Raw genomic sequence first — 27684 nt, 5'->3', positions numbered from 1 at the left:
ACCTGAAGTTTTTACGACCCAAACATAACCAAGCTGAAAGCTGAGAAGGGCAGTGTACACAATATTTTGCAAGTACGTGTGTGTGTGTGTGTGTTTTTATTTGTTGCTTGCATTTTTATCCCACCTATTTCTCCAAGAAACTCAAGGTGATATACATGATTCTCCCCCTCATTTAATGCCCAATACAACCCTCTGGGGTAGGTGAGGTTGAAGAAGAGAAGAAGAAGAGTTTGGAATTGATATCCCGCTTTATCACTACCCATAGGAGTCTCAAAGCAGCTAACATTCTCCTTTCCCTTCCTCGCCCACGACAAACACTCAGTGAGGTGAGTGGGGCTGAGACTTCAGAGAAGTGTGACTGGCCCAAGGTCACCCAGCAGCTGCATGTGGAGGAGCGGAGACGCGAACCCGATTCCCCAGATTATGAGTCTACCACTCTTAACCACTATACAACACTGGCAGTGAATGGCCCAAGGTCACCGAGTGAGCTTCACAGCCGAGTGAGGATCTGAACCCTGAGTCTCTAGGTCATGCTATGACCTAACACTCTAACCGCTACACCACACTGGCTCTCTGAATGGGTACCAAGAATTGCTTGAAGTGTAGGACTGTTAAGGGAAGGGGGGACTCCTGAAGGGCAAAATGCTGGGGAAGAAAGAGTTAGGATTTAAAATACAGATGGTGGGTTTAGGATCAGGGTAGAGCAGGCTTCCTCAACCTCGGCCTCCAGATTGTTTTGAGACTACAGTTCCCATCATCCCTGACCACTGGTCCTGCTGGCTAGGGATCATGGGAGTTGTAGGCCAAAAACATCTGGAGGGCCGAGGTTGAGGAAGCCTGGGGTAGAGGGTGGATATGGTTCTTAGGTAATGGGCAGAGAGGACCTTTTCAGTGGTGGCATCCCAGTTGCAGAATGCCCTTCTCAGAGAGACTTGCCTGGTATCTACATTATGGCCTCTTTGGCACCAGATGAAGACCTTATTAATTTTCCATGGTGTTTCAAATTCTTAAGAACATCTGGTGCTTTTTAATACTGTTTTATATGACTGACTGGTGGTGTTATATCTACTTTTATTGTGATTAACTTTTATTGTGATTAACTGCATACAGTGGTACCTCGGGTTACATACACTTGAGGTTATATACGCTTCCGGTTACAGACTCCGCTAACCCAGAAATAGTGCTTCAGGTTAAGAACTTTGCTTCAGGATGAGAACAGAAATCGTGCTCCAGTGGAGCGGTGGCAGCAGGAGGCCCCATTAGCTAAAGTGATGCTTCAGGTTAAGTACAGACCTCTGGACCAAACTTGGTACTTAACCCAAGGTACCACTGTATTTTTACACCATTTTACAAAACATTGTTCACTGCCCAGAACATATCAGTTATTAAAGGTATTCAAATAATGTATTATTTTATTTTACTGTATTATATTATTTTACTGTTGTTATCCGTCTGAGCCTAGCTTTGGCTGGGGGAGGGCGGGATATAAATAAAATTTTATTATTTTTATTATTATTATGTAAATAAATGGAAGTTTCCTATTTTGGGAGTTTCTGTGTAAATAGAATAGTTCTTTTGAAAGTTCTACTACAGTACAAGCAATACTGCCCTCACCTACAAACTGAGATTATTTGTCTTCAGTTCCCTTATGACTAAAAACTGTTAAATTAGCAAATCCTGTTCTGCCTCCCACAGAAGTCACATCCAAACACCCACCCCCAAAGCAAAGGGTTCATGGTGAGACGGTGATAGTACACAAGTATACCAAGCTTCCTCAATTTTTCTACCTCCACAGGAATTACAAAAAAGTTTGGCAATTCAAGGAAGTGGGGCTGATGAAATATGATCAGGAGGGAAAACCTCAGCGTGTTGTGCCAGATATTTAGCGCTTCTCTGTCACTGTAATTTGCTTACGTGCTGCTTTCAAGTCCTCACTGCTGTTCCGTTTTTCTGTAAGTGTAAGTCAGCAGTGAATTGTACATTCTACCTTCCAGGAAGCACCTGCTTTCCACCACAACAGTATCATTAGTTATACAACTCCATATCCTGTACTATGCATTACAACAGCAAACAAAGCAATCTTTTTTTTTCCATAGGGGAAAAAATGGTTTTTGAGAAAATGAAATAAACCGAATGCTGCCAAAACACACGCCCTCCTTCCACCTAACAAGGCAGCAGCCCAGAAAGACTGGTCTTGTTGTAGTGGAACAAAAGGTTCAGAACAGAAGAAATATCACCTGACACCTTTTATTTAATACAGAGCCACATGACAGGTTTAATATAGCCACTAGAGCCCTAGAACAGCAAAGGCATTTTTTAAAAGTATATATCACTTTTCTTACATACTCATAGCACGTCATATTATATTATTCCTGCTATCCTTAATGACAAACCCGTAAAATAAGCCGGTATTATACGGTATGACAGCTGAGCTGGGCAAATGAGGCCTGAGACTAAGGAAACAATGTTTGATCACAGCTTCCTGGTGAGTATATAGCTGGAATGTCCCCCAATCTCATCGTTCTGCTATGCTAACTCTCAGCTGGGACATAGCAATGACGCTGTAGGCAGAATATCAGTCTTCCATTGGATCCTGCCTGAGGGATTATTGCCGGGAAAGTAGTCAAGATCGACTAGCAGGTGAGGGTTCAAGTGGTAAGACAAAACAAGAAGTGGCACAGAAGACTGGTCTTCAACAGTGGGTCACACCCTGAGCTTGGGTAAGTTGTGCCAGGAGGCCTACATTTTCAGGGGCGTGCTTTTTAAGTATGTGATATATTGCTATCTTAAAAGTATAAATACTGTTGAGAGGACAGTTTTTACAAACCCTAGAATATTCTTATTGAATGTGGAAAGAAAGGGAATTGAAGCCTCCAACGTGGGGAAGTGGGAGAAATAATAGTTTCTACATAGCCCTTGTAATCCTATTCTGCAAATTTAATTCTCTGTTGCAAATTCAACAACAGTAATGCAATGATGGACCGTAACACCATTTTGCTGCCTGCCGCTTGCTCGGCCTCCCTGCCGGAAAAAGTGGGTGGGGATTCAAACTCGCAGGATTCGCAAGAAACATTTCCGAAGAATAAACACGGCATCAGAACACAATCAACAGGAAGTCCTACTTGCAACACAATAGCCAAGCTAAAGGGGCTTGGAGATCCCACAGAAGGAAATTCTAAGTCAACTATTACAGAAAATGTTAAAAGCGATCCTGTGTAGAAAGACTAGAAAAATCACTCCAGGAAAGCAAAATTATTTAACAATACTGTGTAGGCCAAAGAAGCAGGATACGTAGCATCTGCTTGAAATATTGTTTTTCAACCCATCATAAAAGTCAGTTGCTCCCAGTTTACAGCATTTATTGGAGTGAACCTCTACAGAGGCATTGAACTAGGGCTGCTATGCGTACAGAAAATCCCGGACATCGCCGGGATTTCACTTCCAAAAATGGTGTCTGGGCAGAATATTGAAATTTCCGTTTGAAATGTCCAGGAACACCTGGACATATGGCAACTCATGTCTCCAGCCAGTCACCCCCATCAGCACACGGGACGGATCCACACCAAAGCGCTCCACAATGCACTCAAAAGTATACGTGTTTGGCTTCCCAATTACCATTGCTTTGCACCCAGATGCTGTTTCAACTGCAACAGTGAGACTCCCTGTCCCTGGGGTGTGCTGCTCGCTGTGGGAGAAGAAGTGCTCCAGTTTGGACACCGAGCAGCGGCTGTTGTTGGAGACGAGGAGGGTGGCCTTCTCATTGTGGCACAAGATCGCCACCCCCAGAAAATAGGTCAATTGTTTTGTCTGGGTTTTCACTTTCTGAAATATGGCAACGCTACATTGAACTCCCTATGCCAGTGGTTTTCAACCAATGCCTTGAATGATGGTCAGGGGTGCCGCGGGCGACATTGGCCTCTGTCCCTCTTTCCTTCCTTCCTTTCCTCCCTCCCTCTGATGCCCTCTCACGTCTCTGCCTCCCAAAGGCTTGCACAGCTGTTTGTTGCAGCCCTGGCTACAAACTCCAAAAGCGAATGGTGCCTCTGGGGCTGGCCAGGGAGTGCTGGTTGCCAGGAGCTGAGGCAGCCCTTGCTGTTGGGAATGGACAGACAAGTCACAGGCCCTTGTGGGGAAGTGTGAGGAGGTACCTCTCTTGGGGGCAGGGGGGCAGCTCAGAGACCATGGGTGGCGGCTGTGGCTGCCCAGAGGACTCCCAAGGAGAGGGGAGGCTGAGGGGAACACTCCGCAAGGGAGCGTGTTCGAAAAAGCATGAGCGGGGGCCAGGTCTGCAGGCAAGGGGTGAAATAACTGGGCTCCTGAGCCCCACAGGGGTGCCGAGGAAAGAATGTAGTTGGTCAAGGAAGCCATGGATTCAGAAAGGTTGAAAACCTCTGCCCTATGCATCACCTGATGGGGGGGGGGATGTTCAATCAAGCTTTCTTCAAGCTTCGGGGAGTTTGGGAACTGACTGGTGCACCCAACCCAAGCAGGATTGAACTCCCCACACATCATCTGATGCATGGGGAGGCTCAATCCTGCTTTTTGAAGCTGCGTCTCTGCTGCCTAATCCCCAGCACCGATAGGAAGACATGAGAGTTAAAACAGTTTAAAGCATCACCAAAGCTGTATACAACAGAATGGTAGCCTGGGACAGATGTGAAGAGTCAGCATCACAGCCTGAGGAAACAACATACCAGTCTTGGCTATTAATGGCATCTCCATATCCTGGAGTGTCGACTACCGTGAGACGGAGTTTCACCCCTCGCTCCTCTATTTCTACGGTGGAAGCTTCAATCTGGACCGTTCTCTCTATTTTCTCTAGAAGAGAAATGTCATATAATGTTAAAGGTTTCCTGGCCAACAAAGCAGTAAAATGTTATTCAAACTACTGAGGGAGGGAGGGAATATATAATAGAAATTAGGCTGGAAATGACATCCCACACAAAAGAAATGCTTCCTATGACCAGCTGAATCCCCAAGGATTCCTGTGTATCCAATGCATATGCCCAGCCTTGACTGAGAATTCCTCAATGGTTGCCCTCAAAGAACTCGAAAGTAGCATGAGGATTTTGACGATTCTGTTGTAGCCACGGAGACCACCCTGTTCCATGTCGCACCACCACCTGATGGTGCAGAGCGTGAGAATGAAGAACAAGGCCTTCTCCCTGACAGCTCCCTGGATCAGGGTAGAGCAGGCTTCCTCAACCTCGGCCTCCAGATTGTTTTGAGACTACAGTTCCCATCATCCCTGACCACTGGTCCTGCTGGCTAGGGATCATGGGAGTTTTAGGCCAAAAACATCTGGAGGGCCGAGGTTGAGGAAGGCTGGGGTAGAGGGTGGATATGGTTTTTAGGTAATGGGCAGAGAGGACCTTTTCAGTAGTGGCATTCCAGTTGCAGAATGCCCTTCTCAGAGAGACTTGCCTGGTATCTACATTATGGCATCTTTGGCACCAGATGAAGACCTTATTAATTTTCCTTGGTGTTTCAAATTCTTAAGAACATCTGGTGCTTTTTAATACTGTTTTATATAACTGACCGGTGGTGTTATATCTACTTTTATTGTGATTAACTGCATACAGTGGTACCTCGGGTTACATAGGCCTTCTCCCTGACAGCTCCCTGGCTATGGAAACCCTTGCCCCACGAAACCCAGCTGATGCCCTTCCTTTTCACAGTCAGGCATCAGGCTAAGACAATACTATACAGAAGTGTGTTTCATCAGGACCCTCATTAATCTGTTTCAGTTTCAGTATGGCTGCTGTGTTTTTAGGTCACAAAGCACTCTTAAGGCCACTTTGACAGTCACAGAGAATCCTGGGAACTGTAGTGCCCACCTCACAGAGGTACAGTTCCTTGCACTCTGAACAAACTACCGTTCCCGAGATTCTCTAGGACTGTCAAAGAGTGCTTTAAATACGTGGTGTGGATAGGATAGTATTGCTGCTGTTTGCAATTTGGCAATCCTACAAACCTATTTGGGAGTTCAACCCAACTCTATAATCATGTAGTGCAGGAAAGTGGGGAAACCCAACAGTCTCATTGAGAACTCAAGTCTGTATAGGGCAGCCTGCTTTAAGTACTCAGGTTGCCTCCCTATGACTTAGAACTCTGGGCAGTCAGGGTTCTAAATCACAGGGGTAACGTAAGAGCAGGTCTACCTCTATAAAGGAGGCCCCCCCCCCATGCATGGATGACTGCCTGGGGGGTAGGGCTGGTAGGACTCTGGATGGGGTTAGGGCCAGGAAGGATAGTCATGATGTCCCACTTCCACATAATAGCACTCACATGGAATGAACACCCAAACAGAGTAATTGTGTTATGGTTAATGGTTGCTTTACTGCCACTTTTATGGTTTTATGTTGGCTGTTAGTTGTCCTGTGGTGTCTCAGTTGGGGTGAAACAGTTCAGAAAGCAAGACTGAAGCTGCCTCGGGCATGCAGAACACAGTGAGTGGCCTTTGAGGATCCTGTCAACTGGCTAGTTTATGGCACTTCATTCCAAAAAGCATGAAGCTTTTTCTTCTTCTTCTTTTAAGTCATTCCTTAAAGGATAGATAGGAAGAACACTGTGGGAAATTAGAAGACAACCAAGGTAGATAATATAACGATTTCAGCAACAAGTGAGAAGCACTTTGAAGTCAAACAACAGAAGCATTGATGCGAAAAAGAACATGGGACAAAAGGCAGCAAAGGAACCAAGTTGAATGGGATAAGGAACAATTTGCAACATGCTCCTTATATAACGATGTACGAAAGGTGCAAGCCAGAATATATATTTATAAGGACTGCACTATTAATTGAGCCAATCAGTCCATGAAAAATATCGGGCTCAGTAAATTGAGTTTTGCATCCATGTCAATCCTCCAAATCCACCTGTTGCACTTATAATCTCTCACTGTCTTTCCCTCTGTCTTAGAAGGAGGCAAAGATCCCTTGTCTTTCTACAAGCTCCAGCAGATAACAAGGGAACTCTGCTTCATGCTAAGCTGGGAAGATGAAAAACAGTAACTTCCACCTCAATAGTGGGCTAATATTAGCATGTATGGTATTCAATCAAGCACTCCTGCACCCTGGAGCACTTTGAGGATTAACTGGATGTATTAGCGCATGTGTTAGGCTAAATCATTTGCAACTACATTCAGAAGCATAATAGTCCTTCTAATGGCAAACTCAGATGGCAAGTGCCAACAAAACTTTGAGAGGAACCATGTAAATTGCCATCCCACTGGCTTTTGAAGCTGTACCTGAACCTTCTGTTTTAATTTCTCCAATGTTTTATTCTCTATTTTAAGTAACAATGTTTGTATAACTGGTTTTTCTAATTCATAAACCCCTTACAATCTTATTTTGGCATAAAGTAGTATAAATAATAGCCAAAAACAGACCACTGAGAAACAAAAGAGAGGTATCTACATGCAGAAATATGAAAATATAAGAAGGCCACACACACAAAAACTACCCACAATTGTTTACAATTAAGAGTGTTTACAATTTTTTACCATTAAGAATTCACAAGAGTGAATTAAGAGTGCTATAACCCCAATATCTGCTTCTACATGTGTTATAAGCCACTTGGAGACCTTTGCACAACAAGCAACTAATAATAATGTTGAATAGCAGTTGGAAAAGAAAAGAACAGGAAGCTGGGGAGAGCAGGATCTTCTGCCTGAGCCTCAGACCCAATGGGCCAAATGCAGAATGTGGCCCTCCAGCCCTCTCTATCCAGCCCTTGAAACTCTCCCAAGGCTGCCCTCCTTCCCTAGGCCACTCCACACACCCTTTCTGCCTAGCTGGTATGCATCTTGGTGAAGGTGCTTCTCACCTGCCCAGGTGGAAGTAGGCTGCATATGGGAGTGTAGAAGCCTTTGACTTTTGAGAGGCTGAAATGTAGCCTACTGTGCGGAAGTTAGTGTCACAGTTATGCCCCACCCACTTTTGCCTCTGGCCTGGCCCATTACCGGCATGCAGCCTGTGGAAGGTGCTCCAACCCTGGTTTATAGTATCAGGGTAGGGAAGCAGGAGAGAAATGGCTTCCCAGCTAGCATGAACCCCAAACAGACACACTCCTACTAGGAAGTGCAGTTATTCTTCCATCAGAGGTCTTCCGTTTTATACACCTTAATCACTTAATTTATTGATTAAATCTACAGTTTGTTGTTGGTTGTTGTTTTTTAATGAAGCTACAGCCCTGATATTTATGAAAAGACGTCTATCATCATCAGTACATAAGAACAGCCTTGTGGAAGCAAAATATCAGAGGAAGCAAAGCATGTGAAATCAGAAAGCGAGGGTTAGGAACAAACCGATTTACCTGCAGCTCCAGGAATGTAACGTTCAGGATAGAGATCAGTCAGAAATAAACTGTTGATTAAAGTGGATTTTCCCAAGCCAGATTCACCTGTAAATAAGATGGATGTTTAATTACTGGAATAATTCCGCCCCCCATTTTCATGCAAGCCACAGATTTATCTCTTACGGCCAGTATCCACCCTGGTTTTATAAGATAACAACATCAAAGGCTTTCCTAAGCTTAGCTAAAGTAAACAGGAAAAACAAGCCTGAGGAAAGTGAGCTGTGTGAATTCTAAATTTAATCCACCTATTTTCATAACGCAACCCTTAAGGCCAAATTAAGTGCTCTAATCAAATACCTACAAGACAAGCATCTTTCCAGCACTTTCTCTTCAGTTCCTGTATTTATTTGATTCATGTTTATCTCTTGATATCAAGTAAGTTCATGCATCACCACCACCCCACACTCGAAATGAAGAGCAAGGTGTCCCACTCCCCTTTGCACATTCAGAAGCTAGCTGAATGTGGAGTGAGTCTTACTTCAATGCTGGTGGCAAGACAGCATCCTCCATTGCACATGAATGGGGGTAGGTGTCAGAAGGGGTACTGGACAGGCCACACACAACTGTGTCCACCCCAACAGTTCACTGCCACCATTGCCCCACAGACATAGAAGGGGACATTTTGGCAAGCCTAACTCCACCCTGGGAAAAAAACCCTGGAGCCATTTCCCTCTGCCTTCTGTGTGACCCTGGCAGCTCTTTCAACATATGAAGTTTCTGACTAGGGATGGAAGAATCTGCCAGTTTTGGTCTTCTCAGTTTCCCATCTTAAATTTGGTTCCCCACATTTCTGCAGCAATTCATGGTTTCCGTTTGTTGTTGTTGTTTTTTAAAGTCCTCACAAAAATTATTCAACATTTCAGTGCAAATTTCTCCTAACAAACACATTTTTGACTTAATGTGCACATTTTTGCAAGCAGCTTCTCTTAACATAATGTGTTTCCGTATGTTATTTTCCCTAATGTATTCCTCTTTATGCACGCTTTTACCTAATATATCCATTTTTGGAAGCATTGTTTGGTCAGAGAACCACCCCACAAAATTCGGATTAAGTGTGAATTTCAAACCATGACTGCGTTTCAGTTCTCATATTCTTTCAGAACATGCAAATTTGATAGATTTGGCTTTAATTTTATTTTTTTTTAAATGCAAACCAAATCAAATTTCTCCCCCATTCCACAACTGTGTCTCGAAAGAATTTTGACCGTTCTTGTAAGCTTCCCTAGAGCCCTCATAGACAAATTAGAGGAAGTGAGTCAGAGGGAGTTTTGGTGGTGTTAAAACCTAACCGCAGTCAATGTTGGTACAAATGACTTTCCAATAATAGTCTAGATTCAGTGTCTTAATGACATAATCTCTAACCGCGAGAAAATGTTCTCTCGCTAGCAGCTTCCCTAAACAGACCAAAGTGGACAGCACTTGTGAAATAATACACGTATGTACCAACATTTATTGGCCTAGTTGAGACGTAAGTCACCAAACCACATCTAGGAGATTGGGCGCAACTCGCAAACTTGATCACTTTCATCTCCCTCCCTTCCTCAGGCACCAATTTCCTCCAACTTCTCTTTTTGGATCCAACTAGGGTACATTTGTATCTGCCCACAACTAGACATAGTCCACTTAAATGCAACCAAAGTTAGCAACAGAAGCAGCGATGGCCACCGGTTTCGACGGCGTTAAAAGAGGATTTGACAAAATTCATGTAGGATGAGGCTATCAATGGCTACACCTACAAAAAGGAAAGCAGGGGGAGGAAGGAAGAGCTCACAAGCTTGAGGGTCCTTTCAAACTTTCAGCTATAGTTTGGGTAGCTGCTGGAAGATTACATCTGCATTGGGCCTCATTTTCAAGCTTCCATTCATGGTGCCCCCCAACTGCCTGCATTTTGCAGGAGTAATTCCAACACAAACCAGATGTTTAGGTTTGCGTAAATGAAGTGGAATAAGGCATTCTGTCATGATACACACGCATACACACAAACCCTGGACTTTCTGCAGTTTGGAAATTGATGGGGAAATGCAGTGAAAAACGTGGGATGGAGGAATGACTAACAAGAAGACGTGAAAACACTCTGCAAGCATACTGTATAAAAAGGAATGCAAAATGAATTATCATTGTTGTATAACGGGGTGGGGAGCCTCCAGCCCAAGGGCAAATGCAGCCCTCAAGGCCTCTCCATCTGACCCTCATGACTCTCCCCAGGCTACATCCTCTCTTGCCTGGTCACTTCCCTCACTGACCCTCATCACACCCCAATTGTTCTTCCCACGCTGGAATGTCTACTTGAACTGGAGGAAAACTCAGTCGGTAGAACATGAGACTCTTTAATATCAGGGTTGTGGGTTCAAGCTTCACCTTGCGCAAAAGATTTCTGCATTTCAAGGTGTTGGACTAGATGAGCCTTGTAATCCCTTCCTACTCTTACGATTTTATGATCTAAGAACTCCGGTAATGCCTCTTGCTTGCCTCGTTGGAGAATGGAGAGGGATGTGTGAGTGTATGTAAAAACTAACCTGCTGTACAAAGGTAAAATCTGCATTCAAACACAGATTGGTTTCAAATCATAAAATTATTATTATTATCTAGAAGACATCTGAAGGCAGCCCTGTATATGGAAGTTTTTTAATGTTTTATTATGTTTTTATATATGTTGGAAGCTGGGGCAATCCAGTCAGATGGGTGGGGTACTAATAATACTAATACAAATACAGTGGTACCTTGGGTTAAGTACTTAATTCGTTCCGGAGGTCAGTTCTTAACCTGAAACTGTTCTTAACCTGAAGCACCATTTTAGCTAATGCTGCCGCGCCGCCAGAGCACGATTTCTGTTCTCATCCTGAAGCAAAGTTCTTAACCCGAGGTACTATTTCTGGGTTAGCGGAGTCTGTAGCCTGAAGCGTATGTAACCTGAAGTGTATGTAACCCGAGGTACCACTGTACTACTAATAATAATATTCATTGCTCCACCCACTATTGCACCTTGAATCATAGGCCCTCAGAAAGTTGTCTAGAAGAGAACTGTCCTTTGGGCTGAAAAGGGTTCCCTTCCCCTGTCATATAACCTTCCTGCAAGCAAATCCCTATTTGCAAATAGTAGAGGTTGAAACTGGGATCTTCTCCATGCAAAAGAGATGCCCTGCCACTGAGCTATTTCCCTTCCTTCACCAGCAATGGCAAGAAGGCTGTGCCTCTTTAGTGAGAGACTAACTTCAGTGCTCTTTACCTTGTCTCTCCCCCCCCCCCCCAAGAACAGGGACAGACAATTCACAGGAAGAAATCCAGACTGAACTAGCTTCCCTGTGTCAGTTTCAACAATAGATTTCCACACAAAAAGGAGGAAGAACTGATGGAGACACACACAAAAGAAAGATGTATGTTTAACAGCCTAAAATAGTCTAATAATGAAGTGCTTATAAAAAAAGAAGGGGGGGAGCACCTACCAACCACCATGAGGGTGAACTCAAAACCTTTCTTGACAGACTTCCTGTGGACTTGATTGGGGAGATTGGCAAAGCCTACATATCCTGCCGAGTCAGAAAACTGAGGAGACGGAGAAAAACAATAAAAGTTGTGAACTGGACATGGAAGTCGGTTGTAACAAAAGCACAGGGGTTTTATGACAAAAGCACACAAAATGAACCAAGAAAGAATCAACACAAATCGGCAGGACCACAGGGTTGGGTGTTTTGACAGAAGTGGAACAGCAAGAACAATAACTCGTGTTTCCTCTTTTCCTGGGTCTCATGTAAATGTTTCATGGGAGGAAATGTTCATGTCATCCCCAAATTTGGAGAACGTGCCCTCTACACATGGAGTGCAGACTTAGCCACACTTCCTCTTTCGCCACTTCCCGTGTGTGTCGGAAGTGGCACAAAGTTCTCTTAATAACCAAATTACTGCTTAATAACCCAACTCATGTTTGAGAATTGTGTGGTTTATACCCAACTGCTGACTATGCAGCACAGCAAAGGATGGCTGCTGGAAGGCTAACCTTCTGCTCAAATCAATGTCATATAGGACTGTACAGCAGGAGTGGGTAACTCTTTCTGGCTAGTAGGCCAGATCACTCTATCTCCACCCCAGGCAGGCCAAATTTGGCAGCTGACCACCTGGCAATCACACAATGTCACAGTAATGTCAGATGATGCTGTGCTTTGAAGCCTAGTTTGTCGGGGCTTCAAAGAGCAGCACAGGGGCTGTTTTGAAAGTCCTTAACATGCAGCCCCACGCTCACAAGTCAGAACACACATACGAGCAATGTTGCTAGCACAGCGTTCTGGTAAGGTCTGTCACAAACCCATTCTACTTACCTTCACTTTCTCACCAGATTGAGACATGTTCTCACACTCCAAATTTCAGAGCCTGGATTGGGGATGGGAGGAAGAGAATAGGAACAAAGTGTTAAATGGGAAAGCCAAGAATTCATCTCATTATTTTTACTGCTATGACACAGGGAACCAAACAGACGCAGTCCCTCAACCACCTCTGGCTATGGAATACGTGTTAGGGGAAAGGACTGTTCTGTCCATTATTTGGTATCATTTATTTTATTATCTGTAGAGTGTTAGCAACAGGTTCAATTTAAGCTTTTTGAGTCCCACTGATAAGTTACCGCATGTTTCGCTCCATAACACGCACCTGACCATAACACGCACTCCAGGGACAGAGAGTCTCACTGCTGCAGTTGAAACAGCATCTGAGCGCAAAGCAATGGTAATTGGGAAGCCAAAGACGTACCTATTTTTCGCTCTATAACACGCACCAGACCATAACACGCACATAGTTTTTAGAGGAGGAAAAAAAGAAAAAAAATATTCTAAACGAAAGGGTGGATGTATGATTTTTGTGGTTCATGTGTGGCCGCAGACATGTGATCTGACGGTGAGTTTGGGGTAGCCCAATGCAAAAATCCTGAGGATGTATGTGGATCCATGCTTTGTAACCACGATTTTGCGCCATTGCGGCCCCATGAAACAGTGGGTGCGTGTGTGTTTTTTGGTGCAGGCTGTAGCCATGGACATGCTATGTGATCTGATGGTGAATCTGGGGTGACCCAGTGCAAAAATCCTGAGGATCCATGTGGATCCGAGCTTTGTAATCATGTTTTAAGTGGGGAGGGAAGGAAAAGCACTCAAGGGACAAGGAGCACACGTGGGGTGTGTGGAGAAGGATGCTGCTAATAATGCAGGAGAGGGGTTTAAGGGGAGAAGGAATGCCTGTGGGGGGTGTGGAGAAGGATACTGCTAATAATGCAGAAGAGGGGTATAAGGGGAGAAGACTCCTAGAAAGTTGCGGGGTTGGTTTTAGTGCTGATTTGTCATTATGTGCTTTGTTTTTAATGTTGCTTATTCTGTTGTACGTCTCCTAGAGTGTATTTTATTGGGTGACTCACAAATAATAAATACTGTAAATAAATTTACTATAACCAAGTTGGAAGCAGCAAACAAAGAAAACATCATTTTGCAAATGAGACAAGAGCGTAGCTCTTCAAGCAGTAGCTTCTGACTCTCAGCTAAGTTGCAATCTGATCGAAGGGGAAAAGAGCTGACATATGAGCTTCTTGCTCAAAGCTCAGACCACATTGCTCTCAGAAGCCACTCTTGAGTTCCTGTATCAATAATTTAGGAATTTTCACCACTGTAACTAAGCCAGGAGCAGCAGGTTCTTAGGTTTCTGGATTCCCAATATACTTATCATGCAGTGAGGTATATATAAAAAAAAAAAGGAAACCAACTGCTCCTTTATTCAGAACTGATACAGAAACAAAGGAGGAGAGACTCAAGAAATTTAATCACTGGCCTTCTTGACAAACACATTTTGTGGCCTGAAAAGAAGGAAGTGACCTACAGACAGACACCTGTGACTTCTGGATGCAGATGCTTTCCTGTTGCTTACTAATGTTCAATGTTGCTGGCAGGATGCAACACCAAGTTATAATAGAATGCAAGAGGACTGCTAAATGCTTGCACTAGAAAAACGGTTAGAAAATTAATTGGAGGGAGGGGAATCTTCAGCTTTTCCCCATTGCTCCCCAGCAAATATATAGATCACAAATACATAGATCAACCATTCACAGTGCTGGTTCACAGTGCTGGTTCACAGTGCTTGCCTGTTTGTTAAAGTTCCCCACAGCGCTTTTAGTATATTATTATTACCCACGATTCCCCAGCAGGTCCCAGGGCGGGTCACAACAATCTGAAACTCAGTATTAAAAAGTTAAAACAAGTTACAGCCACAGGAATAGGGTGGGTCCTGAAAACACACAACTCAGGTGTCTGGAAACCAAGACTGATGAGGAACAGTTGAGAGAGTTGGGTATGTTTAGCCTGGAAAAGAAGAGACTGAGAGGAGATAGGACAGCCATCTTCAAATATCTAAAGAGCTGTCACATGAAGGGTGGAGCAAGCTTGTTTTCTGCTGCTCCAGTGACTAGGACCTGAAGCAATGGATTCAATTTACAAGAAAGGAGATTCCAACTAAACATCAGGAAAGAGCTGTTCAACAGTGGAACCGACTCCCTTGGAAAGTGGTGAACTCTCCCTCACTAGAGGCTTTTAGGCATATGGTCATGTGTCATGGATGCTTTAGTTTGACTAGATGCCCCTTGCGATCCCTTCCAACTCTACAATACTATGATTCCCTTCCAACTCTACAATACTATGATTATTGACATTTTGGAACTTCTACAAACAAATCTTAACACTAGAGCGGTGTTAATTTTTATTGATGCGGAGAAAGCCTTTGACAATATCTCTTGGATGTTTATGAAGAGAAACTTGGAAGGGATGGGAGTGGGGCGGGGGTTTGAAAATGCAATAGAAGCAATATATTCAGAACAAAAAGCCAAATTGATAGTAAACAACGTGGTGACAGAGGAGTTTAAAATTGAAAAAGGGACACGACAGGGGTGCCCTCTATCCCCCCTATTGTTTATTTCAGTTCTGGAGGTACTATTGAACATGATTAGAAAGGACCGGTTGGTACAGGGGATTGAGGTCGGAGTGAAACAATATAAATTGAAAGCATTTGCAGATGACCTGGTATTAACACTACAGGAGCCAGTCTCTAGTACTAAAAGAGTGTTAGAATTAATTTCTGACTTTGGTCGGGTGGCGGGATTTAAGCTGAACAAGCAAAAAACTAAGGTTCTAGCAAAAAATTTGACAACTACAGAAACAGATGAGTTCCTGAAAGAAACAGAATTAAATGTGGTTAAAAAAGTAAAATACCTAGGGGTGTATCTGACCTCCAAAAATTTGAATTTGTTTAAGGATAACTACGAGAAATGTTGGTCAGAAATCAAAAGAGATTTGGAAACATGGTCAAGATTGAAACTTTCCTTGTTGGGCCGAATAGCAGCTATAAAGATGAATGTACTGCCGAAAATGTTATTTTTGTTTCAGGCCCTACAGATCGTGGACAAGGTGGAATGTTTTGGAAAGTGGCAGAAGGATATTTCCAAGTTTGTTTGGCAGGGCAAAAAGCCCCGAATAAAGTTTAAAATATTAACTGATGCGAAAGAAAGAGGGGGGTTTGCCCTGCCAGACTTGAGGTTATATTATGAATCTGCAGCCTTCTGCTGGTTGAAAGACTGGATTTTACTGGAAAACACTGATGTCCTAGATCTGGAAGGGTTTGACAATGCTTTTGGGTGGCATGCGTATTTGTGGTATGACAAGGTTAAAGTGCACAAACTGTTTAAAAACCACATTGTCAGAAGAGCAATTTTGATGGTCTGGACAAAATATAAAGACTTATTGGAGAGTAAGACTCCGAGGTGGCTCTCACCGGTGGAGGCCAAGGCACGTAAGAGACTTAACATGGAGGCCAATTGGCCTAAATATGGGGAAATAATTGAAAAAATTGGAGACAATTGGAGGTTGCAGAGCTTGGAAAAGCTAAAAAACAAGGTGCGAGATTGGTTGCACTATGCACAAATTCAAGAGGTTTTTAAAGTGGACAAGAAGGTTGGATTCCAGGTGGAAAAATCGAAACTAGAGACAGAACTGTTAGAGCCAAAAAATAAACTACTTTCGAGAATGTATAATTTGCTGCTTAAATGGAATACTCAGGATGAGACAGTCAAATCCGCCATGATAAAGTGGGCGCAGGATTTGGGGCATAACATTATGTTTGAAGACTGGGAAAGGTTATGGAACACCGGAATGAAATTTACAGCATGTACTGCCTTGAAGGAAAACATTATGAAAATGATATACCGGTGGTACATGACCCCAGTCAAGCTTGCCAAAATATATCACCTGTCTGATAATAAATGTTGGAAATGTAAAGAGGTGGAAGGGACATTCTTTCACCTCTGGTGGACTTGCCCGAAAGTGAAGGCCTTTTGGGAGATGATTCATAATGAACTAAAAAAGGTACTTAGATTTACCTTACCTAAGAAACCGGAGGCCTTTCTTCTGGGCATAGTGGACCAGAGAGTGTTTAAGAAAGATAGAACTTTTTTTATGTATGCCACTACAGCAGCAAGGATCCTGATTGCAAAGCATTGGAAGACACAAGATCTACCCACGCTGGAGGAATGGCACACGCAGTTGATGGACTACATGGAACTGGCCGAAATGACTGGCAGAATCCGATACTTGGGAGAAGAAACAATTGAGGAGGACTGGAAAAAATTTAAGGACTATTTGAAAAAACATTATAAGCTGTATGAATGTTAAAAAATGCACCTTTTAGGAAATTCTAGCCTCAGCAATGTTAAACTAAAGAAATGGAAATTAAGGTACAAGAAGTCAGAGATAGAATAATGAAACAACTTTATTGTGTTTAAATGAAAATGTACATGATTTGGGTTATAACACATTTGAAATTGGGTAACATGATAAAATGAAGGATACAACAAGTATTGAAACAAGTTAACAAATTGCTGATGTTCTGTATTACAGAGAATGCAGGGTTGGGAGGATGTGGGGAAGCCCAGCAGATTTGGAAAAAAGAACATGAAAATTTGTAACCTTTCTATTTTATTCTTATAATCTGTTCTCTATTCTTTTTTCTGCACTTTATAAACTTAATAAAAAATATTATTAAAAAAAAATACAATACTATGATTCTATGAAAGACCAGGGTAAAGATGTGCATCTTCAGTAGAGGTTATCCGCACACAAAGGAAAAGCTGGATATGACAAACACTGGCTATGACAGCAAAGCCCCAAACTCTGCAATCAGTCTTAAGTGGTGCTGACTGGTGCCCACTGGGACTGGTACGGCAAAATGCAGGAAGCCAAAACAGCAGGTGGAGGGAGTCAGAACCAACATGAGAGAGAGCCAGTTAATTATCATTTTGGCCCCATCCTCCTCCTTGCTGAATTCTAGAACGACACAACTAAGACTAAGGAGGAGGCAGCTTACAGCCAGTACCACCCCCAGGATTGGTTGTTAAGTAGGAAGGTGGGGAGCTGGAGACTGGCTAAGGGCAGATTGAGCGTGATAGGGCAGTGCCCCTTCATCCTAACAGACCAGCTCCAGCTGCTCTAAACAGTGCAAGAGGTACTGCAGAGATGTGCATCATACCCAAATACACATTTACTCAGAAGTTAATTCTCACTGCATTCGTTCAGTGGCACGAACGAATAAGCATGCATAGAACTGCCACCCTCATTAGGTTAGATCAGAAATAGGGAACCTGGTGGCAGGACTGGAATGCAGCTGCTATCATCCCGGACTACTGGCCGCACTGGCTGGGGGTGATGGGAGCTGGGAGTTCAATGGCAGATGTTGGCTAGCCCTGCTTTAGATGATATGTGTGTGCACTGCAGCCGGCATCTGTTGGAAGAAGCATTTTCTCTTGGACAACAGAGATGAGAGTAGATGGGATCACGTTTGCCATCTGTTGTTTTGATAAAACAGTACAGTGGTGCCCCGCAAGACGAATGCCTCGCAAGACGAAAAACCCGCTAAATGAAAGGGTTTTCCGTTTTCGAGGCGCTTTGCAAGACGAATTTCCCTATGGGCTTGCTTCGCAAGACAAAAACGTCTTGCGAGTCTTGCGATTTTTTTCCGTTTCCCCCCCCCCCTTTTTCTAAGCCGCTAAGCGCTTAGCCGCTTTGCCGCTTATAGCGCTAATCTGCTAATAGGGTTGCTTTGCAAGACGAAAAAACCACTAGACGAAGAGACTCGCGGAATGGATTCTTTTCATCTTGCGAGGCACCACTGTATTTAAAATTTTTAAAAAATCAGCTGCCTAATTACTAGTCATTAAAAAATAATAATCACCAAACATGTTTTTAAACAATAGTCTCAACGCAACTCCGTTACACGTTTTGTTAAGGACCTCCCCATCCCCAAAAGAGCAATGCAGCTGTACAAACAGAGCTTTCAGTAGTGTTTGGACTAATGCCCAGGCATCTTTCCTAGAGGTCAGCTGATAGCCGAAGCTGATTTGACTAAGCACCAACGTCCAATAAACTTGTAGCATTCTCAGCCTTCTTTGTAAGCAAAATATCCAAAACCCATCCTCCTATCTTTGTAGGTATGTTTGCAGCCAACCTATGCTACGAGCATCACAGCTGTAGCCTTAAAGAAGCTTCATACAGGAGGCCCAAAAAAAATAATTAATCCTAAGAGACTAAATGGGGGGGGGGTTCCCCCACTGGGCGGTGCTTTCTACCTAGTGCACCAACATAGTAAGAACAGACCTCTTAGTCTCTCCTCTGTCAGTCCGCTTGGTTTCCACATTCATGGAGGAACAAGCTTGTCATCCTCCACTGACAGCATGGAAACAAAATGGGCTTGCAGAGGAAGGAAGAAGCAATCCGTCCTGCAGGGATGTGGGGAGCAGAGCCCTCTTCTGACAAACACTCCCACCCCCTAACTGCTTTGCTATTAGTTAAAACTACACATGGCAGTGTGGAAACAAACACAGTCTTGCTTAAGGAACATCTCAACTAAGCAAAAGCAGACCTGATTCACAAAACTGATCAGCAATCAATGCAGAAGTAAATTTCCATATTCGAGGTACCACTGTACTTGACCACATGTGGTTTAACAATTTCTAGAGACACACAAAACTGAACAATTTTTTAAAAAAAATGAAGTACTGGGCATATTTTGATGTTGTATAACTTGGTAAGGCACCATTCATCAAAGCTGATTTCAGAAGGACACATACTGTACCAATAACATTTCCGATCTCACGGGAGCGCAGGCTTTTGAAAATTACACAAAGAGTACAGAGATCCACGTCAGTTGGACATGACAATCAAACACTAGCGTCCAAAGTATGTTGTCATCCCTAAAGTCCATTACGAGATGAGGCCCCCTCTGGAAGAGGCAGGAAGGAACCCAGGTCATTTCCTTTGTAACTTCGGGATGCAAAAAGTAAACTTAGTAGCTGGCATCTGAGGACTTCACTCTCCAGTCACAACAAAATGAAAACATTATATAAAGTTTTCAGGTTTGCAGTACACCCAAAAATTAGCCAATGATTTATCATCATGGCTATAAGAGCATGTGTGTATATAAAAATAATTCTTTATTTATATGCTGCTGCTCTTGGTATCCAGAGTGATTTTCTTTTCTTTTTTTTCATAGTAAGTTGATTTTGTAATTGGCATTAAAACTTCTTAAAGACTAGAATACTTATTGTGCCATCACAGTTTAGCGCCCTTAAAAATGAATCCATAAAAAAATAGGGTAACATTCCCAAGTTTGCAGAAATGTCTATCACTGTGAGAGTAGCCATCGTGTGATGGTGTCTCTTTTAGCTTTTGTAATTCTGAAGTGATTACAAACCAGCTCAGACATCCATCCCTTATTCTTTCAAATCCTGCATGTCTGGCATGTGGAGCAGTGATTATGTCTGTAGATGGTTTTAACTAAGTAAGCAGCCTGATGCATTTTTAATACCAAAACCAAAGACATTTTACAGCCTTCCAAGGGAAGAATAGTTGGATGAAAGCCACAAAAGAGCTTTTCCATCTCTCCATTTATTTTTTTAAAAAGGAAAGGGATATATGCAAGAATGAACAAAAAAACACCCAACTCTTGAGCAGTGTGTTGAAGATCAAGTTTTGCTGCCAGGATCTATACCCAATAGCTTACACCAGACGCTCTGGGTGGGGATGGAAGCAGGAAGTACTGGATCCATGTGGCATTCCTAAAATGCTTTCAGAATTGCAAAGCCAAGCACAAATCTGGAGCTTATGAGCACAGAGAAAGAAACAGGGGTTAAGATGGAGAAATCCTAAGTATTTAGCTGTCTAACTAGACATCAAAAGCCATTCAGTGATAAATGGATGTGCACGTCTGACACCTAGCTCACTCAGAGATGCAATTATATTTTCTAGTTTTAGGGAAACAATATATATATATATTGCTTGCGTGTCATACTTACAGCCTCTCCCATGTGCGGCTTCGTTGCAATTTTGTAGTAGCCTGCACACATGTCCTTTAACCCTCTCCACTGCTGTTATTCCTCACCTCCCAATACAACAGCACAAGCGTGCGTGGCTTTAAAAACCCACACAAAGGATTAGAAAGACAGCTCTATGAATGGCTGCCAAATAGGGCAGGACATAATCAGAAGCCACTTTCCTTCTTGCCAAAGCAGCAAGCAATGAATGGATTTCCCATCTGCGACCTGCAAGACCTATGCACATATGGACAGACACATGAAGCTTTTAAGTATTTTAGCATTGGAAAATGCTCCCCACGCCAACAGAAAATTAAATTAAATTTCGATACAGCTAAATGCAGCTTGCCTTACTTTTTTAACATTTCCAAACACACAGGTCTTACTTTCCTCAAGCTGCCAGTCCTAGCTGGGGATTTACACTGCAAAAAAAAAATGCCCAGGCAGCATTCAGAGCACATATTTCCCTCTTTCCACTTCAGAAGTGAGTTAACAGGGCATTCCTAGGAAGAGGGAGGAAGATACTAGGGGTGCTAATTCTTCAGATTAAAACAAGCATTTAGCATTCCAGTGAACTACTGCTTGATGCAAACATGAGGGAGGGGGGAGTAGCTTCCAGGTTCCCATGATTACTTTTAAAGCTATATAATAGGTCAAAATTAACTGCATTCCCCATCATCCCTGCTTGGAACTATATTGCCTGCTTATTTTTATTTTTGCACCCAGCAAAGACACTGGAGCCCTCCCAGGGACAGGGTCGGCTTTCAAATATGTGTGATAAGCAAAAATGCACAATGTGTAACTTTACACAGAGAGAGATATGGACTATCATCTAATGTGGAATTTTGCTTGATAGCAGCTTGGGGCTCCATCAGGAAATCCCGAGAGTAGATTTTAAATGTATGCAACAGGCAAAATATCACCAGGTGAAGCTTTCCACCACTAACTATCCCACCCATCCTGCATATCTGTTCCAGCAGAAAACCGTCTGTTGATTTTTACTATTTTTTGACTGATACAGGAGCCCTGCCAGAAACAACACAGGAAGCTGCCTTATATCAGGTCAAACACTTTGTCCCCCAAGCCCAATAGCTGCAGCACTGTGTCTCAAAAAGTAGTTCAGAGTTCAAGATTCTTGTGTTAATGTGAAAGGGCCTTAACGACTTTAGTACAGGATACCGGTAGCTTAAGGACCACCTGACTCCTTATATTGCTGCCCCATCACTGAGGTCTTCAGGGGAGTCAGTTAGTGGCCCCCCATGGCTTGGATGTGCAGCTCATACTTAGGGTTCTTTGAGACTTTGGCAAGGAACTGTATGAAATAAATCATTTTACCGTATGCCTTTTGTTGCGGTGCAAAAATGGAAGGGAAGTTTCTTCCGCGATTGATCTTGCCATGACAGCAGCATAGCGCCATCACACTCATATACATCATACACTCCATAGACTGACAGGAGATTTTTCTGCCCCTTTTCACCAGCCTCTGACTGTTGGCCCAATTCTGTAGAACTCCCTCCCAGCTTAGACCAGACAAGCCTCCTCCCTGTTGAACTTCCAGCTCTTACTGAAAACCTTTTTTACTTATTTCAGCAAGCATTTCAAGTACGTTCTCTGGTTTTATGGTTAGTTTTAACCAATTTTATCTTTTTATCCTTACTTTACATCACTTAAGAGACTATGGTGCTAAGAAGTATATACATAGTTAAAAAACTGAAATGTTTATTATGGTCAAGCCCCATTAAATTAAGTACGCAATACAAAAACACAACAGAACTAATTGTTTGTTTTTCAACGTGACAAAATCTTCCCAAAAAGAATAAACACCCCTTATCCTTGGGAGGGGGGAGCATTATCAGAATGAATCACACTAGGATATTCTGCATGCAAAGTCTATGCTCTACCCACAAAACCACAGGCCCTTCTACCTCACCCCGCAAAAAGAGACTGCCACTACATATTCCTGGGAGCGAAAGCATTCAGGTTGTGTTTAATAACATTGACCTGGGGAGCTTCTGCATGCAAAACAGCAGTCACTTTCTTGATTTTACTGTTTTATCTCTTGGCAAACCACTTTGCGGTCCCCTTCCAACCTAGCAGTGTATGAATTTTATGAAGATAAAAATAAGGCAAATAAAATGAATGAAGCATGAACCAAGTCACAGCCCGCCCACCCCCTGCAAAAAAAACCCACAACCAACTAGTTGCCCCTCATTCAAGTAGGGATGTCTTCCGGGGGTGGGGAGAGACAGTAAATTAAGCTTTCTGTCTTCTAGCTCAGTTGGTCAAGTATGAGACTCTTAGCTGTCAGTTTGAAACCCATGTTGGGCAAAAGATTCCTGCACTGCAGGGGGTTGGACTAGATAACCCTCAGGGTCCCTTCCAGATCTACAATTCTATGATTTTTATACATGCCAACTAAAATTTTGGGGGGGGGGGCAGGTAAGCCCCACCCTGCCTAACTGATCACATGACACAGCACCGAACCACCATTTGAATGGTAATACTCATCAACTGGGGGGCAGCCCCCTCAAATATTTTACAGGGGGGGGGGCCAAAGGGGTTGGCTCCTATTAACTGGGTTAAGAGTTTGCCCTTTCCCCCCAAAACAGCCACTCCTTGTTCCAGTTGAGGAGCTGAAGGAAGCATTCAAAGGAGGGAGGGAGGGAGGGAGGGAGGGAGGGAGGGAAGTTAAGTTAGCCTGTGTCAGGGTGGATTTGATTTAAATCAAATCAATTTAAATCATGATTTAAATCACTAGTCAGTAAGACTTGATTTAAATCATTTTTTTACAGAAAGACTCATTCTTGCATATTTACAACTAGATGAAGGTTTCATTTTTAGAACAATAAATTTTTAGAGTAGTTTTTACAATTATATCAAAAAATTCTGATTTGGTTATACTACTAGAAATACACAGACAGATAATTATGAAATTATTGTGAGGTTTAATAAGTTAACTGTTTATATTTGGACAGCTTTTCTGCTGTACTTTTTTGGAAGGAGAAAAATAATAATTTCCTTAATAACAATTCAAACAATTTATTTAACTAAAACAATAGCATATGTATCCATGTTTGTGAACTGATGTGGTTAAACGATTAAAAAAAAAAACTTAGACTGAGTTTTAGCACACATGAAAAACTTAAAACAAATCCTTATTTCCTGATGAATAGCCTTTGGACCATAATGTAACTCAAATAGAAAACTATCTTTAGAAATATTTTTCTCCCAAAAGCATTTTATTTTAAAAATCCGATTTAATTCTTTTTTTAAAAACCGATTTTAATTTTTAAAAATGCGGTTTTTTTAATTTAAAAAAAATAATCATTGATTTTTCTCCACCCTGGCCTGCATGCAAAGTGCTCTTGCAGTGGCCCACAGCACTTTCTCTGCTCACCCCCCCCGCACCCCCATAACTGGGCACCCTTTCATTCCCGGATGGATGCCAACCACAGCAGCCCTTCCTCCTCAGCGGGTGCACCAGGAATGCCAACTAAAAACAAAATATTAGGGGGTCACTTGGAGAACGCACAGAGACGCCATTTGAATGGCAGTGCTCATTCACTGGGGGGGAGGGCCTTCAAATATTTTATTGGGGGCAGGAAAAGGGACCTCGGCCCTTAGGAAAAGGGGGGGCACCACCTGCAACGCCCCAGTGGAGGAAGCTGAGGGGCAGGGACCCCTCTCGCCCCCCCCCCCACTCCAGGGGCGGCTGTCAAGTCAGTCAGCCGGTCTTCCTTCCCCTCAGTCCCCTTCCCGAGACTGGGCTGTGGGGAAGGAGGGAGGGAGGCCTCCGCCTCGGGAAGCCGGAGGAGCAGCCGCCGCCGCCTCGCCCCTTACCTCGTCCAAAAAACCCTCCTCAGGCACCGCAGTCGGCAGCCAGGCCCGGAGTAAGAGACAGCGCTGGGGGAGGGGAGGAGGCGGGAGACTTCCTCGTCCTGAAGCTCCGCCCGCATCCCACAAGCCTCGGCGGCCCGCTCTAGCCCTTACGCTCTCTGTGTCGGCCTGGCTGCCGTCGCCTGCTTTTGAAATCGAAGGGGGAAGAGAGGGAGGGAGCCGTCGAGGAGACAGTCCTAGAGTGTCTCTCTCTTTTTTTTTTGTTACCTCCCCCCCCCCCGCCCCACCCTCAGATTCCGCTGAAGTGATTTTTTTTCTTGCCCTTGACAGGGATGGGGAGCATAGCTGTCAACTTTTCCCTTTTCTTGCGAGGAATCCTATTCGGAATAAGGGAATTTGCCTTAAAAAAAAGGGAAACGTTGACAGCTATGATGGGGAGGGAGGAGGCATCTCCTCTTTGCTTGTCCACGTCCTCGTTTCAAATCCAGGAAATGTGTGTGTGTGTGTATATACATAACAATTTCAACAATAAATTATGTGTTCTCTCTCTCTCTCTCTCTATATATATATATATAAACATAATATATTGTTGCAATTATTATATTTTATTTTTAAAATAAATTTCACTGGCTTTTGTATGACAAGCATATAGCAATAACATCTCTAATCTCTCTCTCTGCCCCCACTCCTCATTAGGTATCAGGTTATATATACATTAAGGTAACTGGGGTTTTTGCTTAGTTTTATGCTTTAATCAATCCGTACAGATTCTCCAAACGTCAAGCATGTGAAGTCCTGGGGACAGCAGCATAGAAATCGTCTAATCTGTCATAGACGGCAATAATAATAATGTGTGTAGTTCAGACCGTGCTGTTCACACTAGCAACGATGCTCTGAAGAGTTTGTCTTTAAGACCATTATCATTTGTGTATTGAATAAATGGCCATATTGCAAAAGAAAATAAATAAATAGCAACAATATATAATGTTATATATACAGGGGTACCTTGGTTCTCAGACTTAATCCGTTCCGGAAGTCCGTTCCAAAACCAAGGTGTGCTTTCCCATAGAAAGTAACTCAAAATGGATTAATCCGTTCTAGACTTTTAAAAACAAACCCCCAAAACAGTAATTTAACATGACTTTTACTATCTAACAAGACCATTGTTCCATAAAATGAAAGCAATAAACAATGTACTGCAGTCACACAGTCAATCAGTAGCTGAACTGGGTTCCACACAGTCACACACAAAAAAACAGCCGCAAAAACAAAAACGCAAAATTAATAGCAAAAACAGACAGACCTCAGCTTAACACTCAAAACTGAAGTGTGGCACTCAAATCGAAAATGTAGCGATACCTCTGCAATCAATAGAGACTCTACAGGACAGCTTCCAAGAGGATTGGGCCCATAACTTTCACATTTTTATACACTGCCTTGGGAAATGATGTTGGCAGGGACAAAAAAAAGGGGGGGGACTTATGGCTGTACAGCTAAGTTCTAACCTTTGAAAACGTGACTGCCGGGACAATTGTCCCCTGATCTCCCCAACAGTAGCCTATTAAAACAATAATGTTTAGATAAGTGAAGGTCATGTATGCTTACTCGCTAAACGAATCCAGTGCATGTATTCAGTTTTTAACTGTTTCCAGCTTGATCAGAAATGTAGACAGAATCTTCTTTGTTGGGGTGTTTCGGGGATCTCCTTGTTAAAATTCTCTGGGACCATCTGCACTATGCATTTAAAGCAGTATCATACCACTGGAAACAGTTGTGTCTTCCCGGAGAGAATCCTGGGAAGTGTAGTCATGGGGAAGAGGAATTAAGTCCAAGTGTCCTTATTTTCCAAGGACGTCCCTAGTTTAGAGAAGCCGTCCTGGTTTCTGATTTGATCTCAGGATGTCCCATTTTCCCTTTAGATGTCCCTATTTTCATTGGAGAAATGTTGGAGGCTATGGAGTTATCCAACCCCCAAGCCGTCTGAAGGCAATCCTGTATAGGGAAGTTTTATGAACGTTTTATTACTGGGGCAACTCAGTAAGATGTGTGGGGTATAAACCATATAACACAGGTCTTGAAAGACCTACAGTGGTGGCTCCCAGTATGTTTCTGAGCACAATTCAAAGTGTTGGTGCTGACCTTTAAAGCCCTAAACAGCCTCGGTCCAGTATACCTGAAGGAGCGTCTCCACCTCAATCGTTCTGCCCGGACACTGAGGTCCAGCGCTGAGGGCCTTCTGGCAGTTCCCTTGCTGCGAGAAGCCAAGTTACAGGGAACCAGGCAGAGGGCCTTCTCGGTAGTGGCACCCGCCCTGTGGAACGCCCTCCCACCAGATGTCAAAGAGGAAAATAACTACCAAACTTTTAGAAGACATCTGAAGGCAGCCCTGTTTAGGGAAGCTTTTAATGTTTAATAGGTTATTGTATTTTAGTGTTTTGTTGGAAGCTGCCCAGAGTGGCTGCGGAATCCCAGCCAGAAGGGTGGGGTATAAATAATAAATTAGTAGTAGTAGTAGTAGTAGTAGTAGTAGTAGTAGTAAAATTATCATTATGGAATGGGACTCCTCTATTCATGTTGGAGAAATGTTGGGCGGTATGTTAACTGTTAAAACACTCTGAGAATTGTAGCGCAGGTAGAGTTCAAGAAGCTCCCTCAGCCCTAGAGCAAGCACATGAGGCAGCTATTCTACATGCTACTGAACTTTATGCCAGGTCCCCTATCAGAGCAGTTCAACTCTGTCCTGGAGGACCACCCCCTGGTCTTGGAGTCCAGGCTGTCTGGCTCCATGGAGTTCCTGGGGAAGTGTGATGCCCTGGAGAAGAAGACATCAAGACCATCGGCTCTGTGTTCAACATGGAGGTGGAGGTGGTGTCGCTGACAGACCATGAGACCTACAGCCCACAGTACCAGCTGGTCCAGAAGAAGATAGAGGCACTCAACAGTAAGGTCTGTGTTAGTTTGCACAAACTCCCTTGCTCCTGGCCATCCCTGGGGATGCTTAGTGTAGAGTCCCCTGCAGGACACTCCTACATTGGAAGTTTTTAAGCAAAGGTTGGGTGGTCATTTGTCAGGTATGCTTTAGTGATGAAGCAATGATTCTTCAACATCAACTT

General features: G+C 43.3%; 1 protein-coding gene across 2 annotated transcripts in view; it reads right to left on the bottom strand.

Annotated features, from left to right (window-relative positions):
* Nucleotides 1–24703, bottom strand: part of LOC310834133 (septin-2) — a 62894-nt gene extending 38191 nt beyond the window's left edge. The window contains exons 1-5 of one of the 2 annotated variants that reach the window (XR_014559103.1): nt 24575–24703; nt 12669–12720; nt 11799–11898; nt 8314–8400; nt 4695–4818 (exon numbers count right to left, since the gene is read on the bottom strand). Coding sequence is in view for 1 of the 2 variants with exons in the window: in XM_083717578.1 (XP_083573704.1) it covers nt 4695–4818; nt 8314–8400; nt 11799–11898; nt 12669–12695 (338 nt within the window). In the remaining variant the exon portion in view is untranslated. The remainder of the gene's footprint in view (nt 1–4694; nt 4819–8313; nt 8401–11798; nt 11899–12668; nt 12721–24574) is intronic. The other variant, XM_083717578.1, reaches the window with a different exon arrangement.
* Nucleotides 24704–27684: the final 2981 nt, after the last annotated feature.

The sequence above is a fragment of the Podarcis gaigeae genome (genome assembly GCF_964106915.1).
Source record: "Podarcis gaigeae genome assembly, chromosome: 16".
NCBI classification, from domain to species: domain Eukaryota; kingdom Metazoa; phylum Chordata; class Lepidosauria; order Squamata; family Lacertidae; genus Podarcis; species Podarcis gaigeae.
The sequence above is the reverse complement of the archived record's forward strand: the minus strand, read 5'-3'. Positions and strand labels throughout refer to the sequence as shown.